Source organism: Hippocampus bargibanti, linkage group LG12 (assembly GCF_051943395.1).
Source record: "Hippocampus bargibanti isolate YZ-2025 linkage group LG12, ASM5194339v1, whole genome shotgun sequence".
Lineage (NCBI taxonomy): Eukaryota > Metazoa > Chordata > Actinopteri > Syngnathiformes > Syngnathidae > Hippocampus > Hippocampus bargibanti.
Window position 1 is genome coordinate 3,965,890 of NC_142745.1, and position 22,130 is coordinate 3,988,019.

Below are 22,130 nucleotides of genomic sequence, written 5' to 3' on the forward strand. Positions count from 1 at the left end.
TTATTGTTTTTTTGTTTTTTTATTGATTTAATTATTTTTTTAGCTACTTATTTATCTGGTTTTCTATCTATATATTTATTTTTGCAGTTGTTCATTCCTGGTAGTAAATGCTAAATTAATTTCTAGAAAAGGTATTCTTTACGTAGTACTGTATTTTTATTATTAGTATTTTTTGGGGGGTGGTCATAGAAATTCAAAGCTCTTTCTTCATCGTTTTTGCCAACTACAAGTCACTGGGGAACCTCATGGAAATCTTTAGTGCAACCATCGCGTTGGGAAGCGAATGATCCAATCATGCGTAAGCATTATGTTTTCAGTTAGTTTTTTTTTTTTTTTTTTTTTTTTTTTTTGGGGGGGGGGGCTATCACATCAACTCGTCAATGAAATCTGCGCGCAAACGGACCACAGTGCGCACACTCTCTCCATGCCGCGCGCTTTGGGCAGGGTCGCTTGAGCGTGATTCATTTACGGAGGAGGACGACATCTGCTGCATTTTCTTCCTCTCCACATGCTACAGTGTGCGTGCAGAGCAGGAGGAGACCAGCTTTCATCTCGGAGCATAATCACTCCGCAAAACTTCCCCTGCTGCATGGACGCTTAAAGAGCCGCGCATTTGCCTTCGTGGGTTATTCACCAGCACATTTTTTCACTTTCATCTCCAGCATCAACATATCTGAAGTGGCTGCCTCACCGGGTCGGACCGGGGGCCACCTGGTCTCTGATCTGGTCTCCGGAGTCGGTGGAGACTCGACGCGCTCCATCGGGGCCAGACTTTGCGCCTCCCGGATCAGACCGGAGCCACCGCGCGCCCTCGAGATGGACGTGGTGGAAAAGGAGGTCATGAACGAGATGGAGAACATGTCATCCGTGTACGACTTCGACCCCATCACCGGCAACATCCCCGCCACCAAGGTGGAAGTCACAGTCTCCTGCAGGTGAGCCTCCGCGCTGTTGGGGGTAGGGGGGGGCAAAGTCAGGTGAAAGTTGCGTGACTGGTGCCGCACCCACTCTTGGACTTTTGCCTTGAATTATTTTGATTTGTATTGGACATAAAACATATTAGCTTGAACAGATTTCTATAACAGAAAAACTACATTAATGTATCCATTGAAAATGTCTGTAAATGGGAAGTCAGAAAATAATCTGGTTAATAATATGTTTGAATCAAAGGGGGAAAAAAAATGCTTTCAAGCTTCAAAAGGTTTTGAAAGTCGAGGCTTCCGACGCCCTCAGACATTTATTCACAAACACGCACACACGAGCACTCACATCATTTCATGATGGGTTTTTAGGTTGTTGAGCCATTCGAGCGAGGCGGTTTGAGCTGTGTGTGTGCATTATTGATGTACTGTCTGACGTAAAGAGAGCTGCAACAATTCTCGGCAGAGAGTAGTTGAAATAAAAGTGGACATTTCATTTTAATTGCTGGACAACTTCGGAGCCTACAGTGTTGCACTGAAGAAAAAGAAGGAGCGGCGAACGAGGGGGGGGGGTCATTTTAGAAAGGTTCCATGGTTGAAGTCTGCAAGCTATTATTGTGAAGGTGTCCTATCTGATTGCAGAATTAAACAGCACTCAGGTATGTGTATGTTATGAGTGCAGTTCACTCAAGAGGACCCTTTTGTGCAGCTATCTGTGATTGTGAGATAGAGATAGAAGGTGATATTTAACAATAGGAAAGCAGTACATCATCTGCTGGAATTCCACTTTTAGCCATAAATAAATCATACACGTTCATGGCTTTTGAAGCACAGTCACATTGAGTGTGTGTGTGTGTGTGTGTGTGTGTGTGTGTGTGTGTGTGTGTGTGTGTGTGTGTGTGTGTGTGTGTGTGTGTGTGTGTGTGTGTGTGTGTGTGTGTGTGTGTGTGTGTGTGTGTGTGTGTGTGTGTGTGTGTGGAGGGGTAGAGGGGGGCATTTACGTTTTCGCATGTTGCGTTGGAGTGCAGGCAAAGAAAGACACAGGTGGACCCATGTGTGCAAGACAGCATGTATATAAAATATTTACAAAAGATTCTGTACATCAAGGTAAAATTCCATGACATGACGACAAAATGTCCTTGAAAGTTTTGAAAGGCGCTTATGCATGAAATTTATTATTATTATTATTATTTAGATAATTAAATACATACATACAGATAAATGAATGCATAATAAATGAATGAATGAATGAATACATAAATAAATGAAAGAAGGAAGGAAGGATGAAAGGAAGGAATATAATACAATAATATACATATTGATTTATATAGCGTTTTAACAACAGCTGAAGCTGTAACAAAGTGCTTAACATGGACAACTATCATACAAAGGAAATAAACCAGTCACAAAGAAATCACCAGGGAGTGAAAGCAAGATCGAGTTGGAATCATGCAGAGTGGAATGCCAAAGAGTACAAGTGAGGAAAGGAAGGAAGGAATAATAAAAGACAAAGTCACCACCATGATCATTAGCACAACGTTCACATGACGTAGAACGAATGAGCAAACACCGACTGAACGAACAGCCATAATTCAAGGAACATGGTATTGACGTGGCCATTTCGTAGACGGCCTTGTGTTGCCATCGCGCGGCATAAGGTCTTGCTGGAATAGCTGATGACGGCCACAGGATTTGTGCTACCCGTGGAGGGTTTGATGATGTCTGCTGACTGTGCTTTCGATAGGGAACTAGGTCCCAGTTGAGTGATCTGTGACTGAGGAGTGATCAGCTTCAGAGCCGGAAGAGGGTTCCTTGAAAAGTCGCAGGGACTGAACTGCGATCCTGAGCTACTCGCCTGCCACCATATAGCTTGGAAGGAAACTAAAATAATAAAGTGACAAAGAACAAGGTGACTTGGTTTCAGGAATGCCACAACATGACGAGATTCAATGTTTGGAATGAGAGGAAAACCAAGGTACAAGAACATATCAAGACAAGCAAGGTGATGACAGATCAAGGCCAGTCAACAGAATGACACTGACCTTTACCTGGCCGCCTCCGTTGGCTACCATGCTGTGGTCCCAAAAAAAAAAAGCAAACGAGTAAAAGGTCAGAGAGAAAACAAATATGTGTGGCTTGGTATTGCGAATACCTAAGTCAAACCGACAAGGGTAAAGTTCAGGAAAATGACAAAAGTCGTCAGAGAGAACCGATCTGGGGATACAAAGATCAGTACTGATGATTACATAACGCGGACTGGGAAGACATCATGACACAAAACTGAATCCACTCAAGAACCAACGCAAAAGTCTACAAAAAGACACATCCTGACACACCCACTACTTTCTAGTTGTGGGGTGGCCTTGCTCTACCTGCCCATCCATGACATGGCACCTCGAAACGTAGCTGAGTAAAAGTAATGCTGCGGTGTGTCATTCAAAGTCGTGAACAAGCTTGTATGAGTCACATTTGTGAAGAAAGGAGGCTTCCTGCGCATTTGTGTCATGTTCTCTGGGAGGACTGCAAGCATGATGATAGCCGTTCCCTGTTTTGGATAATACCCCCTATTACAAATTACAGGCCCTGCATTTGACAACATCTTATTATCAGAGCCAATGACGGAGAAAGTGGGTGGACAGGGGATAAGTAGACTCAACCGCAATAATAGTACAAATGTATGGGACTTCGAGCCAGTGAGGATGCACATCATGTGGTATTTATTTTGTGGATTATATTCTTATGAAATTCAAATGCCATTTTATTAATTGACTTATTTTTACTTTCATTCCAGCAGTGCTTCACCTAAAGCCTCAGTAGGCTCATAAGTCTTAGGTTTTTCAGTGTAGCATCGAAAGAAAAATGGAGAACCGATTCCCATTTTCTTATCTCAGGGTAAAATGACAACATGATGAAAATAATGACGCAAACAGAAAAAAAAATCTGCAGAAAAACAAGGATGGTCACAATTTGGAAATGAATAATTACTGTTTTTCGTCACCCTAAGGCACACATGACAATCACATGACAATGCGCCTCATAATCCGATGCGCCTTATGTATGGATCAATATTCATATTTTCTTGACGTGGTATTTTAAATGTTCTGTAAAGCGCTTTGTTACAGCTGCAGCAATTGTGAAAAGTATATAAATAAAGCTGTATTCTGTTGTATTCCCTGTTGCATAGCTCCATCTAGTGGATGTAGAGGATAGCACACCCGCTACTAATGCTTCTATTCTATGTGCCTTATAATGCATAATTTTCAAATAGGCCATTCATTGAATGTGTGCCTTATACTCCAAAGTGCCTTAGAGTGAGCAACATTCATGTCATGTCTTATAAAAGAAAGTGTGATGCATACACATGACATTTTCTATCAGGCAGCAGTTCCAAGGGACCAATTGTGATTAGTTTTCTTGGGGTGTGCTTGTCAACAAGTTTTGCGCCAAAGTTTATACAGTGGGAATGTAACGCGGAGCCAATTAAGCCATTACTGTAATGGATTGTCCTTTTCTTCGGCGTGACACCTCATCACCGCCGAGCTCCTCTGGACGGTGAAGATTGATCTCATAGCTGATAAATCTCACTCTAATTGGCGGGATTGTGCTCATCACACATGTTTTAATGATACAGGAAACCGTTGGTGTGCTTCAGTGCCGTGTTTCCTCAAGGGGGGCGTGGGACGTGGAATCTCCCGACTTGTTTCTTTCGTGCGAGCATCACAGGGCTTTGATTACATTTCTGTGCTTAAATATCGGGACGGTGGGCATTTGCATACAGATTTGAGTTTATGAGAAGCCCGGTTTCCGCCTCGGATAGGTGCCTTTATGAATCTGGGACAGATATGAAAGCATTTCACTCGTTGCAGCAAAGCCCCCGGGAGATCCCCAGCTCAGGCTTATCATCACTCCTCGTTCCTGTCACTTGCTTTCACGTCACATCTCTTTAGGTTAGAGCACTTCTGATAGGAATATTTCATAAAATGATCTTTGTTGCTAATTAGCTATCCAGAACTCGATCCATCTATATTTACAAAGTCACAATCGTCACCGTGATTTCTTGACATGGATACAGTGTGGAACATTTCTCTCCCAGACACGTCAGAGAGTTACAGATCTGGAGTGTGTGAAGGGGCCAGAAACTCTACACACCGCTGACACCGAAGCCAGCGGCGCCTCAGCTAAGGGGGTTTCACATAGACATGAATGGTTGCACCTCCAACTTATTAAATCACGTTTGCTTCTCTCATCCTTCTGATGGGAAAATCTGTCATCTGTATTCTTCCTGCACTGAACATGCTGCAGCAATACAATGTAAAAAAAAATATACTGCCACGATGACGACTACGTTTGAATTTGTATTCGTCTCGCCGCATAATGTGACGTGTCCTCCCTCGTCTGAGACACTGAATGAGATTCATCTGCTAGTCTGACAGCGCGAATGTCATGAACGACAAGGAAGAGCAGCGCACTTTCACAAGGCCGTTTGACGCATATGCCATTTACCTAACTGACCCTTGAAGAATAGTTTAAAAGCTCTGGGTCAGAAGTGACGTTGTTGTTAACGCTGCACATCGTTGCGCAGTTGCACGTTTTACTTCTTATCAGGAACATATCCGCACAAGTGGCATATGCGAACGCTAAATATGATACAGTCAATGGCAGGCCATCAGGGCCTTCAAGGAGTTCTCTGCTGGCCTAAAAATATCTGAATCACAGACTGATGTTAGTTATATTATTTTCATGAATTCTTATTCAATAATTCCAAGTTGTCTTTCAGCTTCCTTTCATTATTTTCCCTTGTTGCACTGCTTCCAGACGTGTTTTTATATTTAAGCATTTAACCAATCACATTTCAGCCATCATTTGTTACCAGGGTCAGAAATCTACCTGGACGCCTTCACACAATCAGTTCTGCGGACCCTGTTGCATCAAATGTGGAGATCAAACTGTTGCTTTAACCAATACGATTTCGAGTTAGCCACCCAAAAAGGATACCAACGCCTTCTTGCAGGCACTGGGAATGTCAGTTTTCACAAACAATGATTGTCTGGTCACTAGGCAATCATACTGTAGTTTGCAAAAACTGCTCTTATCACGAGCCTGTAGTCTAGTGACAAGAGCATACTGGCCAGAGCTAGCACACCTTTCTCGGTAGCGACCTTCTTCAGGAAATATATACAGTGTAGTTGTGTTGATTTAAGAGTAGTTTTGTCAACCCACAATGGCTAAAGGAGGAGAAGAAATTGATTTGTTTGCAAATTTACTGTTGATGCCATTTTCACGACGGCTTGAAAATGCACTGCAAGAAAAGTTGGACATCATTTAGAAAGGTCAGACGAGCAAAGAAAGCTAATAATATTGCAATTTTACAAGGTTATTATTGATGTTTTCGCCAATCATCTTCTCTGTAGTATGAAAGAGCAACTTCTGACCCCATATCATCAAACCACCCGTTGATGGTAAATACTCGAATCGTTTCATGACAGTATTTCTTTCTTCACAAGTTATTTCCTGGCTAACTGTACCCTCTAGTACAGTACAGGACGTGTAGTAAACCCCACCACACCTTTTCACAGTGGCAGCTGTGGATTGATTGAGACGTACCACTACTGAAGACCTAGCAGTGACATGCACGGTCCGCCACTGGATACAGTACTGGGGAAGTACTCAAACTCTTGTCAGAGGGTGTGCGAATCAAAAATGCTTGTGCTTATGCTTGCACGAGTTCAAACAGATTTTGCTACAATCCTGCTCATTTTCTACCCAATTATGTCAATCTCACATGGGCACGTTGTCTCCACGTGTAGAGTGTCGCAGAAACTGGCTATGCTTTTTATTATACTTAATTGGAATCACTTGTGACAAGTTAAGCCACCTGACTGACACAATATGACATCTTCTCTAAGTTTGCAGTCGAGTAAAGACAAAAACAAATGTCATCCAGCATCTCGTAGTGAGCGATGCATGACTGGGTCGAATCGCATGCGCTTCTACGCCTATTCTGAGCCTGCGCTGCTATTTCAACTTTGGCTGCGTGCCCCCCAACTGCAAGATGAGATGATTGGGAAAGATGGTCCCGTGTGGTACAGCAAAGCCTGATACGTGTGAAAATATGTGTGGGTGAGATGACTGTATTTGATTATAGTGCTGCTGACACCCGGAGGGGAAAAGGATAATGGATGAGTGGAAGAAAAAAGATGTGTGTGTGTGTTTATGTGTGGTAGTGTATTGCATCCTCTACTTATTACATTCATAACGATGTAATTTTATTTAGGGATGGCTTATAAGAGTTCTCGTTGAATTCAATCAAACTGCTGTCAATAAAGCTGTAAATACATCCAGGTGGGGACATTCCAAGCACGTTTTTTGTTCTTTTTTTCATTCAAGATGTGATTATTATTTTTTGGGGGTTGCTGCGCAGGAATTTATGGGTTTAGTAGCGATTTCAGCATCTTTGCACTCTATGTGACATTTGTCTTTTGGACACCTTTATGGTCGTCTGAGAAAGAATTCTGCAGATACCAATTTCTCCTGTCCCTTCTTTTTTTTAATCACCTTGTGAGCTCTGTAGAGATCTGCGATACATAACACCTATACATCATAAAAAAACAGTTTTACATGTGTCTGGAGTGCATATATAGGCCTAAAACATGTCATCTTTTGCATAATAACATAGATTGGGTGTAGAAAATAAATGCATCCCTCTCTCTGTCAGCTCCCCTTATCAGTGAACGGAAAAATCATTTCAGATTAGTGGCAAGTCCAGCAGTTTCCATAGAAATATATAAACTGCCAAAAGCATATTTAATGGGAACATATGCTGGTTCAGCCATTTAAGAATATTTGCTGCCCCTGTTAAATCGGTCAAGAACTCCTTCTCAAGACCTAAACATTGGAAATTCCTTCTCAAAGGCGATTGTTTTGTTCCACATTGACTCCTGTGTTTCAATGGGCTAAATAGAATCAGACTAGCACTGATTCTCTATGCATGTTACCGATGATTTTGATTGCCACTTTCAGAAATTGACCCACTTCAGAAAAGTTAGTTTTTGCTCAGTCGGAAAAGTCGTTCATATTCATTATCGTTCTAATCTTGCAATCAAATAAACCAGCCCGTTCTCACAAGCAGTTTTTTCATCACTCCAGGGCAAAGTTAACACACTGTAAATTATATTCATACCAAATTTTAACAGTTATGATCTTTCTTCATCAACACATCATATTAATGCCCTAAAGCGTCAAAGCTGTTGGAACAATTGTCAATCGTAGCATTTTCTTCTGGCAAAATATACAGTGTTTCTGGAAAGTGCACAAAATACCTTATGCATACATGCACAACATTGGAAAATTCACCATGTGTTTAACAATTCCGCAAAAGATTTATACGATAACTACAAGTGAAGAAAAGAAAAGTAAAATAACGCTGTACCTTCTCCAAAACATTGAAGAGGCTCAGTTATGGGTTGCTTTACTGTATCTGGCAGAGCTTGTCCTCAATCTGTGGTGTGTACGACAATTACATCTCAAAACTGTCAAGACAACAATCCAACTGACTTGTGTCACAATATCAGTGATGCGCAATTTGCCCTTCTCCTAATTTGACAACATGCGCATCTGCCTGATGGCTGACCTCTGTTGTGTGGGCCAACAGCACAATTTTCCCCAGTGGGACTTCAGGGATGATCTTAAAGCCTTCACACTCGGCAGCTAGCTCACTGTGACTGTCTGGCACACTGACTTGGATTCTCCCCAGAGAAAGTTCTGGCTTGAATAATTTAACAGCTGGTGGGTGGAATGATCCTGCTTGGGTCTGCCATCGATTGGACACTCGAGTAATGCAAGCATTACCGTTGGACTCGGGTTGAAGTTGAATTGTTGCTTTTCAATTAAAATCCCAACATTGATGGTTCATACAAGATCTCATGAAGATGAATTATTGCAGATTTTAATTCCCTTTAATACCATGCACACTGGCTGTCTCGCTAACAATCTAGTAAACTATCTCGCTAGCAGTGACGTGTGGTGAGGTTCATGGCTGGTGAGGCACTGACGTCATCGATTACGTCACCACTCGTCTACTTCGTATTTGAATGGTAAATGTGAAAATTCAGCGATTTTGAAAAAAATCCTAAAACGGTGAAGTTAAATGGACAAGAACTTTAAAGTACAAATCACTAAATACATCTGTTTAATTTATTTTTTCATTTGATATTTCCACGACAGCTTTCCATGATGACATGTGAGGCACTGCCTCACCTGCCTCCACTGAATGCACGTCACTGCTCGCTAGCTATCTAGCAAGCTATCTCACTAGCTATCTGGCAAGCTATCTCACTAGCTATCTGGCAAACTATCTCCTTAGCAAACTATCTCGCTAACTATCTAGCAAGCTATCATGCTATCTATTTAGCAAGCTATCTGGCTAGCTATCTGCCAAAATATCATGGTAACTACCTATCAAATAGATAAAGTGCTGATATTTTTGTGAGAGGAGGCAGCGATAATGGCTGAGTTCATTTTTTTAGGAAGCAGTCATCAATTTACTGCTTAATTTCCCCACACACTCCCCTCTTTGCCCATACAGCACTGTAAAAAATTGCTCTTTCTTCCATCATCCCTTCCGTTCCAATCTGTTCACATGGTCCTTTTTCATCTCACTTGAAGTCTCCAAATTTTTTTTGTTCCCTCGTTCCCTTTTGATCTCTGCTCTTTATCTTACTCTGCATTTTGTGCTCACCCCATTGTTATCGCTGTCACAGTGCTCATGGATTCTTTCATTTTGTCACAGTATCTTTTTCAGGAAGTACAAGTGAGGATCATCCTGTTTTTTTACGATCCATTCTTGCTGTCCTTGAGTGGAATGCCTTTCCTTCTAAGGTTGGCCGTTATTGGTGAATTAAAGCATCCTAGCTCATAAACAAGTTAGCTTCACGCTTCCCCTCCTAAAACTGATTTTAAAAGGCTTAGAATTGATTACCGGCACTTGATCATAAACTGTAATTCACTGAATAGGTGAAAAAAAGGTCACCAACCACTCAGGATGGAAACTGGATTATGTGTATGCATGTACAGTAAAGTCTCGTTATATCGATATCGGATATATCGATAGTCCCGGTTATATTGATACTATTTCTATGCACGCACGGAGAAAATTACATGCAAACAGGGTCGGATATATCGATAGTCCCGGTTATATCGATATTTTTTCGGACTCCCTTGAATATCGATATAACGAGACTTTACTGTATATCTTTTAGGTTTACATTTATTCTAAAAAAAATTACAGGTTATCATTGCATTCACGGTCTTTAACATGTTCATGATAGACGCCCAACCGCCACAGACACACAACTGCAGTTCGCGCACAAGAGGTAAACCTCCAGTTTGAACCTGAAAAGAATCACGCTACACCCACCACAGCATCAGAAAAAAAAAAGAAAACGCCTTCACAGCGAGTGAACCGCTCACCCTCAAGATACACACACATTATGTACTGTATATATGGCTCCTGGATGTGCGTTGCCAAGGAATATGGTGTTGGCGCTATAAATAAACACTTGACATGCATGTTGTAAGAATAAGAGTGAACACTGTAAGACACGGTTAAGGGTCCTTGAGAAAAAAGCATTTCATTTCTAACATACGAGGTCTTTTTATTAGATTGAAGACTGCACGTGTGAAACCTTGGCCACCATCAATTTCGGCTCACTTTTAGTCGAGTCCAAGTCCCCATATCACATCGTCTCAAATTTGCATACCCTCTTCAAACAGAAGCACCGATCCCTTGATATTTATTATCTCCTCGGTTTGCATCGGCTGAGCGGAGCAGTTAAAGTGGGAGAGGCGAGAGAAGCCTCGCTTTGGCTTAAAAGGAGCATCTGTCTAATTATTGGGGTTACACGATATAAATAAAATCTGTTCAGTGAGTGTCTGCCAAACTGGGGCTTGGCTCTCCAACATGAGCAGAGCAGGCTTTGTTCTTCTTCTGTATTTCTGATCTCATCCGTCACAATTTCAGTTTTGATTCTCATTGCTCGCTCTCTCTTTCTCTCGCAAACACTCGCTGCTACATCGGGAGACACTTTCTGTGACACATTTGTCTGTTGTTCCGCTCTTGTGATTGATTTTCTGTCACGTTGCTGCTCTCTTCGCTTTGCAATATTCTCATGTACGCAGGCGATTTGGTTGTGCATGTTTGGGAATAACACACACACATACACACGCAAACACACAATACTCCCTCGGCTGAATCTCAGATCTTTTTTTGAACCTCATTTCCATCAGGGAAGTTTGTTTCAATTCCCCCTAGCATTGCCAAAAGATTGCGTAACGCCCAAATGCAAATCTGATGACACATTTGAAATTTGGAACATCTCAAAATTAGTTAAAATGTCTATTGTCAGTACTTTTGAAACGTATTCATCTTATTCAATGCAATCTTTCCTTTAAGTACCCCTTATATATGAATAAATATTCAGATTTCTTGGATGCAGTGTTTTAAATGTTCTATAAAACGCTTTAATACAGTAGCGGTTGCTGTGAAAGCTTGATATAAATAAAGCTGTATTGTATTGTAATCCCTTTAGTGCAGTGCCACCTAGTGTATGCATAATGCAATCACAGCCATTATTGTAGCTTCAGTTTTATTTACCTTATATGACGGTGGACATTATATATGGCAGTTTAAAAATAGGGCAGTCATTTATGGTGCGCCGCATCATAGTCTTTATCTTCATTGTCCTGTTCAACATCACCTATGACGCAGGATTAGTTTTTTTTCTCCTTCTTACCAGAGTCACGCGGGATATTTTCCACTTTTCTTGCGATCCTCAGCTTAATATGTGGTAGAAAATGGACGCAGGGATGATGATAGAAATGGTTTTATAATACAAGATAGCAAAAACATTTAAACAGCTTCTTCCCCCAAGCCATTAACTCTTTGAACTCTTTCAACAGTAGCCAAAATGGAACTGTATAGTGCCACTTAGCAGTTTTTTTGACAACGATACTAGTGCAGCGTGTTCTACCGGAAACAAATTCCTTGTGTGTTCTACATACTTGGCAATAAAGATGATTCTGATTCTGATTCTGAAGATATTAGGCCGATTTCTCATTTGTAAGACGAATAAAGGGGTTCTTATTCTAATTATTCAATTTTTGAGATACCGGGAACCTCTGATAAGATACAACGGTGCTTCACCCGAATAGCAAAGAAAATGCACCTTCTTCTTCTTCTTCGTGAGGTGCAGCACTGTAGATCCACTGGGAATTTTTAACAATCGGTTGAAACAGTTTGACAATCCCTTTCTTACTCCGACAAGCCCCATGTGAAAGAGCTGCCTAAAATAACTCATTACTTACAATATGGGTGCCATGTGGATTCTAATAAAATTTAGTGAAAAAAACTTCTCAATGAATAAAAGATGAATTACAATGCCGCCAGAGGAAGAAAATGACCAGCATTTCATCTTGTTTGCAAAATTCTTTTGGAAGTAACAAAAGTTAGTGACATAACTACTTTCATCCAAGCATGTGTACTTTGGCCAGATTTGTGTTTAATCATATTTTGGACAGTGAAGGAAGGGTTGCTTTTGAATTTGGGACAAGTCCATTGTTGATATGGGCTTGGCGTGTGGCAACGCAACGCACTATGGGGGCTACCCACTGCACAGGGTTATAAAAGAATCGCTTTGATGAGAATTCATTTCAGCAGATCTGCTTGTGAATAGATGAGCTCCTCGTGCTTGCTGGGCGCTTCTGTTTGAAGTTTGAGTTGTTGTCATCTTTTGCTTTTACCCCCCGAGAGCTTTTTTTTTTTAATATACCGACGTGTATTGATGTGTGTGTGTGCGTGTATGTGTGTGACTGTGAATTTATATCTTGCGATTAGAGCAGTGTCTATGGGGCTTCAGTATTGTTAACAGGACCCACCGAGCCCCCCAGGCAATATGCGCTTCGTCTTCTCCTGCGCATGTATACAAGCCTTCTCAAATCTATGGATTTCAATCAAGGGACCATTTTCTTTTTAATTAGTTAATCAAAAAACAAGTGGGCGATAATTGCGCATCTTGAATATAGTAGAAATTGATTAATATCTTCCATTAACTTAAAAAGCCCACTTTGTTCAGTGAAAAGGTCTGTGCTGTTGGACAGTCTGTGGCTGGATTGATGAATGGATGGAGGAGCCCATGATGAGACAAAAGAAGCATCAGCGCAGAGCACCGATGCGTACTGTCACGGCTTGGAATTGAAGCGAATTTACATGGGACAGGAGATGTGAGACAATCTCTTTTTGTCTATGGATCATACAGCTTCGTGTTTGCTTTCAACATTTAGCTTGTAGCAGACGTGCACATTTGACCATAACGTCCCAGATCCACTGGTGAAAGGGACGCTTTGATGCTCTCCAGAAAGTGAAGCTGCATTATTATTATTTTTTTTTAACCAAACATGAAATTGAACTTTTGGCTAATCAAAGTTGACTGTTTTAGGTGCCGAGGTGAGCTGAAATCAGAATCAGAATCAGAGAATCGTACCACAATGGGGAAATTTGCAGTCCACAGCAGCAAATTGAAACAGGGGTGGGGGGTGAAAAGACAAAGAATAAGATATTCTAAGCATAATAAAAAATGTCAGAAGACCGCATCGCTTGCTTGAATCGGAACTTTGAGTATTTGAGCTTCAATAGTGTGCAGCCCCCAGTGAGAACACGAATGATATAGTCTCTGGCAACAGTACTTTCGTGAATTCAGGATGTAAAGTAACATTTATTTGAAATGGTTTTGCTATTTTAAATCAATCCTATTTACTCTGCGTGTGGCATCTAAAAGTAATGAAAAATGAATCATGGTATATTTCAATGATGGACAGGAACTCCAGACAAAGACAAGGCGGCTTTGTTCATACAGCATATTTCATACGCACATTAACTGAATGTGCGCTTCACGTAATTAAAAAAAACTGAATTGGAAGACACGCTGGCCTAAATTACCGAGCCGTTTTGACCACAAAGGCTACCTAATGAGGCATGTGTTCGATTAGGGACTAGCTGTGCAAATTAATCACACAAGTTTGAGAATGTTGAAGAACTAAAGCGCACATACACATAGACATAGATCACGTGGAAGCAATAACAAAGCTAGTATGGTGCCAATAAAAGGATCATCCAATTATGAGTTAATACGATTGTCTGACTCATTGGCTGAAACAAGTCTTTCTGGGATGCTCAAGTAGACTCCAGGGAGCATAGCCATTTGCAAAGGCGTACACAGTGAGGGATTGAAGGCCAGCTATTATCGTCAGCGTTCAAAGACGGCTACGTTCACAGACAAAATTATGGTCTCACAAAAATATCAGTAAAAATGATTTTGTATGAGTGAATACCCTCAATGCGCAGATGCACTCTTGGTTGTGAGTGTTTGAAGAGCAGAGATTGTGACGGCGACAATCAAGTTGCTATTGTTGTTGATAGCAAAGCCTGCAATTTTCAGGAGCTTGCTACCAATCTTAATTAACAGTATGTGAATGCATTTTATTGATGAAAATGGTACGATAACTCAGATGCCGTTAGCCGTGCACGTCAATGGCTCATGCGGAACCGGACCGAAAGCCTTTAAAGCTTCTCACGAACTAACAGCTACCGTTAAATCATCTTGCCATTTTTTTATTCAAAGCTCTCACAACCAGGAGTGGTTAAAAAATATGAGCTGACAATGCGTCTTTTTTATGGTGAGGAGGCGGTCCTTTTCTGACGTCACGTACGGACTGGTCACCAACTCAATAACAAGACTTCCTGAAAGTTCTTTTGGAAGTAACAACAATTTGTTTTTTTTACAGAAATCTTCTGGATAAAGACACGTTTTCCAAGTCAGATCCATGTGAGTGATTAAATATCCTTTTTCTTTTGTACTTATTCTCTCTTTTTTTCTTGCTTGACTGGTCGCTATGTTCCAAAAAAGTTTTCGGAAATATATCTTTTTTTTCCTCCATGAGTCACATAACTGTTAGTTCACTGTACTGGAAGTAACCTCCAAAAACAAATTTACACATACACACACAACACAAATTGATTTATCATTGCGAAGTAGGCTACGTCTGATTGATGACTGACTTTTTCTTCTCTGTGTGTTTCATCCTTCACAATCTTTTATCTCCCTCTCTGCTGACGTTGTCCTCCTTCGCAGTGTGTGTCCTCTATACCCAAGGTGTGGAAACCAAACAGTGGAGAGAGGTAAGTGGATTTGTGCCACTTTCACTTTTTAAACTGCAAAACTCCACTGAACACTCTGAATCCGAAATGCCTCTGAGGCTGTGCGAATCCATTTTGCGTTAGCGGTTACCTGTTAAAGCCTCAAATAATGCAATAAATGTTGTCAGCAATTCAACTGTTAGTAATGTAAATTATTAAGATACATATTCAGGGTGTAAAAAAAAAATGATTTGAATCGGAATGTTGATTTTCATTTGAAAGTTGCAAGTAGATCAAATTGACCTCCAATCATTAAATGATGAAATATAGGGTGGCACGTATCAAATTGTTTTTCATTGGATAGATATTGAAGCAAATGCCACAACTGCATTACCAACAAGCTCTTGAATATGGATGCCATATGACAACAAGAAACTCATTGCGTCGTATCCTCTCGAAGGGAGCCTTACAAAATTGAATCAAACCTTAATCTCTTTGAATCGAATTATGCCACTATAAAATGTAACCGTCCTTGAATTACATCGCACCCCATGTATTGAGATGCGTATCAATTTATCCTTTTAACGACGCACGCGCAAACGAATTGGAGCAGTTGAAAAATCAATCACATCAAATATAAATCATTAATGAACGACATGCTGAATTCCAATCTTTCCAATTGTTTTCTTTGCATTGCCCGCAAATCGCCCCACCCCCAAAACTGAGTTGAAAACGATGCATCAAATGGCATACTTTAAAGGGGCATAGTTCCAGTATTTGTCACGGGGAGGACAAAGAATATTTTCCAGGAAAATGTAACCTGTAAGATGACAATAACAAACGTGTGTATGTGTATGTGCGCATGTGTGTGTGTGTGTGTGTGTGTGGACATGACCGGGGGGGGGGGGGGGGTGTCAGCCAGAGACTTCCCGCCAGATTCTCATTAGCTAGCCCCAGCAGCCCAGTAGTATCTAATGAACTCTGGAGCTTGACATTGTCCCTGCCACTCTGCAGGGAAATCACATTATGGAGCTCATCTTGGCCATCACCTGCCTCATCACTAGCATGTGCTCTGCGTCTCATCAACACCTCTGGGCCTTTTTCAACAGTGTGGCTAGTGCACGGAGAGTGAATTTATGTTCTCTTTGCAATCACCAAAGTGGATAAGTTCATCGTGTGGATGTCAGGAAAAAAAAATATATATATATATATATATATATATATATATATATATATATATATATATATATATATATATATATATATACAGTAAAGTCTCGTTATATCGATATTCAAGGGAGTCCGAAAAAAAATCGATATAAAAATCGATATAACCGACTATCGATATATCCGACCCTGTTTGCATGTAATTTTCTCCGTGCGTGCATAGAAATAGTCCTCTGCTCCCCCCCAACCTTAAAGCAGGCCCTATCATAGAACCGCCACCTCTGGACAGTAGGATTGGATTCATCTTAGTCTTGCAGTGGAGTTATTTACATTTCACAGCAGCAAAGTTAGGTATATATATATATATATATATATATATATATATATATATATATATATATATATATATATATATATATATATATATATATATATGGGGCCGTGCTACCAGCAAAATTTTAGTTCGCTGACGAAGCCTCTTGGATGAGAAGCAAAACGTCCGACACCTTTAAAGAAGTACAGATCTCGGTTAAAGAAACCTTTTCATCAATATTTGTTAAATATTTAGTTTTTTTGTTCTGTTATGCTGTCATCAGGGTGGAGGAGGCTAGGATTTTTTTCTTGGTACAATCTGCCTTCTGTTGTGGCAGTTGCCCGCAGGATTTTAATTGGACGTTCCAATTTCAGAACTCACATGGTCATTAAAAACTGACATTAATAATGGCCAACTTTTTTTTCTCCGTCTAATCTTTGGAGCAAAATACAAATTGACTGTCAAAGCAATTACAGAACTAAATAAGATCCATTTGGCAGCAATTTAAAATTCTTGTGGAAAAATCTCATTCCAATTTCTTGAGTCACCTGTCAAATATCATTACATCTACGTGTATTTTCTTTCGATCTAAATGCAAAAGAAGTTTCAGGTAGTTCTAATTCTGACTCCCAGAGCAGAAAAATGCCAAACATGCAACCAGCGAGCCTTGGCGGAGACCTGTGCTTCCCTTTCTGCTTTTATTATCCTCATGTTAGCTTGAAAAGGCGAGGTTAGCGCACACATCCTCCAACCTTTTCATAAAAAGATCCATGCACCTCCACGCCTTCAGGGTTAATATGAAAATAATAATGGTGATCCATAACACAACCTCTGCCACTCTATTTTTGCTCCTTTTAATGTGGTGCGCCCTAAATATTAAAACAAAAATCATTTGGTAATGTGATTGAATTTGGGGTGTCTTTTCAATCACCTTTTAATTACTTTGGACACATTAAGAATGAGATTCCCACTTATTAGAATGCCTGCAAAACCCTGGTCATACATCTTCAACCATTCGTTTCCCCTAATTTCCTTTGCAAGTAGTGCCTATGCCCCTTTATCTTCCCTCTATCTCTCTGGAGAGTTTCAAAGGTGTCTTATCCTGCTGTAATTAACGTGGGATCAAGAAACCCGCAAAACATCGCCCCGTAAAGAACTTTTAAATTAATTGTAATAATTCATCCTTAACTTGATCAACATTAAGACATGTTACTAGTACGCTTGTGATGATTTAGAACTTCATTTCACTAGTAAATAAGTATTATAACATATCCATGCTGTTTCAGATTTAAATGATAAAGCATTTGAATAACCTGTCTTGAGTGAGCATTTGAGTACTCATTTGCATAAAGATAACCTTAAAACTGAAAGGACTACTCCAATAGTTAAAGATATGTTGTTGGATATTTTGTAAATTTGCTTTGATTTGGAATTTTGATGGTATATTGGCTACTCGATTGAAATGTAGATCATTTACTTCACCTGATTACTAAGCATGATTTTTCATTGCAATTTTTAATTGAAAAATGGAAAATCAATGGTTCTGATGTTACAACATTAATTTAAATTGGTATCAACTGGCAGTAATCTGACTTAGGTATATTCACGTGCATAAGTTTGGGGCAATCATGTTTAATTCGCTGCCAATATTTGCGAAGGATAACATTCACTTGGCCATGAAGATTGATTTTTAATTTTACCGGGTTGGTTTCCTTAAATTCACATTAGTTTAACTAGTATTCAACATGAATTTTGAATAACTGTTTAAATGGTTTGATCAGGTTAAAAGTAACATCTGATTCAAGAAGATTCATTTCAATAAGCATTTGTGGCTGAAAGCATTAAAGCTTACGTGATGGTATTATGATTTAGTTATTGTCTTGAAACTGATTGTGTCATATATGTAGTAGTGTTTCATCGATGTTCACATTCGTATATCGATGTCTAGTTGGAATAATTGCTTGATTGACTTTACATTATGTTGTATTAGGTTTCCTGAATTCGCAATGACATCATTAAATTCATTTGATTACTTAAATTACGACTATTATATCATAATTATTTATCCTTTAATATACAGATGTTTATGCCATAATGTGTACATATCTGGTTTAAGCTAAGTATTCATACTTGGATAACGAACTGTAACTATACTGTTTACTTTACAATTGAGTGTCACTAGATGTTTAAATACTACATATTTACCAAGCAAATATCCAATAAGACAAGTCTAACTGAGGTTACATAGCTCTTTGACTATACTGTTGATTCTCATTGAAGATGCCCAGTCATTGCACAGTCATGCATTCTTGTCACTGAGTTTGCTATGTTGATGCAAAGGATTTTGTGCTCTAGATGTCACAATTGCTTCAGTACTCTATTTTGAAAGATTGCATCCTGTTTGAGATGTAATGCTAGTTTCAATTCTGTGACCATTTGGCATTGCATTTTTGCGTTAGGCAATGAGCTATGGTTTCCATTATAATAGAATGTTATGGTATACCGAATCAGTGGTTAAATCTTGTAATCAATTTAAAATATCATAGGTCAGCAATATGGATTGGATTAATCCTTGCATCATAGCAATGTTAGTTAAAATCAATCATGAAATGTAATTATTTGGAGACAGTAGAGACTAGTAAAAGCATTGTGTAGCTTAGTCACTCAATGGCCAATCTGCATGTCAGTGCAAATACTGGATGAACATCAATGTACATATTAACATTGAACTTTAGACTTATAGGTCAAATGGATTAAAATGATAAGATTTAGCTAATGAGATGATGACGTTAATCTTTAGTACTACCTAGATTAGCTTGATAAATTAATGTGCACTCTTGAATACATTTACAAGTTAAGATACTTTTCATTAGGATCATATTTCATTGAAATCTTATTAGTAATCGCAGTTACACAATTTCATAGTCATTTGAAACTTACTTCATCAAAAGATTCAACTTAGAATTTCAAACCATACGATATTCACACATTTTAGATTTGTTACTGCTGTATTGTCACAGATGCTTTAATAGTCTCTAAAATGCATTTACAGCATATACATTACTTACAAATATTGATGCTATGAATCTTAATCAATTAACTTAGCACTTGTCATTTCTATGATTGATAAAACGAATTATCAAGTCTTTACAGATCAATGCACCTGAAGTCTTAGTATGATCAATTCAGCACTTCTAGTGATATTTGACAGTATACTGTTACACAAATGGATTCAATCATCATAGTTTGAATAAGATCAAATATATGATAAATCACATCATTGGCAGATGCATACATTCTGATAGTATGAAAATGAAACACTAAATGCTTATAAGACGTATGATTTGATTAGTGTTTATTGATCAAAGTGTAGTAAGACTCATTAGTTACCTTCACATCTTCAAATGAATAAGTGGCATAGGACATAGTGACATTATAGTAACATGCGAAACTATATGTTTAATGATTGTACATTGGCAACATGTTGCTTAATCTATCGGCATTACAGAGATCGCCAGCGATATTGTCTTAATTCAATCAACAGACATCCATCAATATGCATGTAGTTACAATATATCATTGATATGCTATAAGTATCTTAATTATATTATATCTAAATGAATATTTACTTGTCTAATTTGAATGATATGTACTTTAGCTAGTGTCAAGTTGGCTGATTGTCTAAACGTGTCATGTCGATTTGGTCTAACATCAATGCTAAGTCTTATTTCAACTTCTAGATGACTGTTCACCTCGCCCAGATACTCAGCATAGAATCCAGTTTAACACACGACAGCAAATCATTGCGAGCATGAGTTATCAATCGTATTCTCATTACTATAATACAAACTTAATAGACATTCATTTAAATACTATTTCAGTTACAATTAGCCTTTAACAACTTACATATACTAGCGCTTTGTATTTAATCCTGAATCCATAAAGATGTTTAGTTATCTGATACAAAATGATGGATAACTTAATATATCAACAATATGATTTAAGTCAAATTGCGATACAATGGTAAATAAGACTTAAGAAATTATGCAACAGCAGACATGGCTAGCTTAGCAAATCTAAAGATAGTCGATACAACTTTTAATACAGATTAGCTATGACATATACATTCTTAAATATTTTTGAATAGACAATCATTACATTTAATAGTTTCAATGTTCGATGATAGCACTATTTGAAGTTGAAGTCAAGCTTAATATCTATTAAATTCTTACTCTGCACAAAGTGGAACAGTAACTCGGCAATTCACCTCGTTTCTAGCTAACATGAGCACTAGTAGGAGATTTAGACTATTGCTCTAAGTTTTCGTACAAACATATAGCTCAGTAAATAGAAATGACATACATGACCATTTGTGTCAACTCTTAAGTTTTACTGACTTAAATTCAGATTGTATACATATTTCATATACATGTTAATGTAAAAGCTTAAAATGAGACGCACATGTAATGATTGTACACTCCAATTTAGATACTCTAGATCTTGAAAATCACATCAACATTTACAAATGAGAATATGTCACATTTATAAATCTGATTAATATGAATGCATATTGACACATTACTGCAACATCTCAGCCTATTGAACAACAATTCTGATCCAGCGAAAGGCTGTCGTATTGTGAGTGCGCTCATGGATATCGTCATTATGTCAAGGCATATGTATGATCCATTCAATGAGCTCACTCGATTTTGCAATTGCGGAAGTTGCGAAAATGTTATATGAAATAGCATTACATGTAAGAACTATCAGTAAGGTTATTTGGCTTATATAGTAGCGAATCACTGTTCATAGATCGTTTCTTTGGTAATTACAGTACTAGACTCAAAGAAATGCATACATTCATATGAGACTTCCTAAAGTATAATCAAGTTTGTAGTGAAGTCAAACTGTAACGACATTGAAGCTTATACAAGTTCATGAACTTTCTATCTTGTAATATACTAGTGACATTTAAGATTATAATCATTCATTTCTATCATTCATCATTTAACTGTACCAAAGTATCATAACCTATTGTCAATCGATCATCGAATTTCGTACCAAGATGAGACTAAGCTGTAAATCATTGCATTATATATATCTAGCACCATTATATATGTCATAGAAACTAATACTAATGAATATTGCATTAGATTAGTCAATGCTTTTAGCAAATTTCTTGATCATGCAGAATCATTGCTGTAAGGATCATTGATTTGTAATTTTCAATAGAAACACAATAGTCATGAGTATTGAATGGTCAGTTATTGATACATATTGTATTTGCCGTTAACATGATCCTGTGAATAAAGCCATTAGAACAAGCTGATACTTAGCACAATTTATTTGGACTAATGCTAGAGCTAATGCTATATTTCAATCTGAGCTCACTATTTATACGATATCGACTATGCATAAGTGTATGACTTCTGCTTTTATCAAGCAAATTGTATAACTCTACAAGTGACATGCTTCCATAATGCGACTATCAGTGATTAACATAGCCATATCGGGTAATGCCTCGTAGCGCTAGCTTTACAAT

The 22,130-nt window shown here is 38.7% G+C and overlaps 1 protein-coding gene across 1 annotated transcript; it reads left to right on the forward strand.

Moving 5' to 3' along the window:
• Window positions 1-283: 283 nt before the first annotated feature.
• On the forward strand, window positions 284-16,886 carry LOC148890030 (uncharacterized). The gene is made up of 6 exons (XM_089010683.1): window positions 284-298; window positions 409-935; window positions 14,757-14,797; window positions 15,104-15,150; window positions 16,123-16,236; window positions 16,872-16,886. The coding sequence occupies exons 1-6, from the start codon at window positions 284-286 to the stop codon at window positions 16,884-16,886; spliced, it is 759 nt and encodes a 252-aa protein (XP_088866809.1).
• Window positions 16,887-22,130: the final 5,244 nt, after the last annotated feature.

Bases quoted from the DNA above. Each gene is read 5' to 3' on its own strand.
- LOC148890030 (XM_089010683.1), top strand. The intron at 14,798-15,103 runs GTGAGTGATTAA...CCTCCTTCGCAG, and splicing joins GTTTTCCAAGTCAGATCCAT to TGTGTGTCCTCTATACCCAA. The intron at 15,151-16,122 runs GTAAGTGGATTT...GCCACTCTGCAG, and splicing joins AAACCAAACAGTGGAGAGAG to GGAAATCACATTATGGAGCT.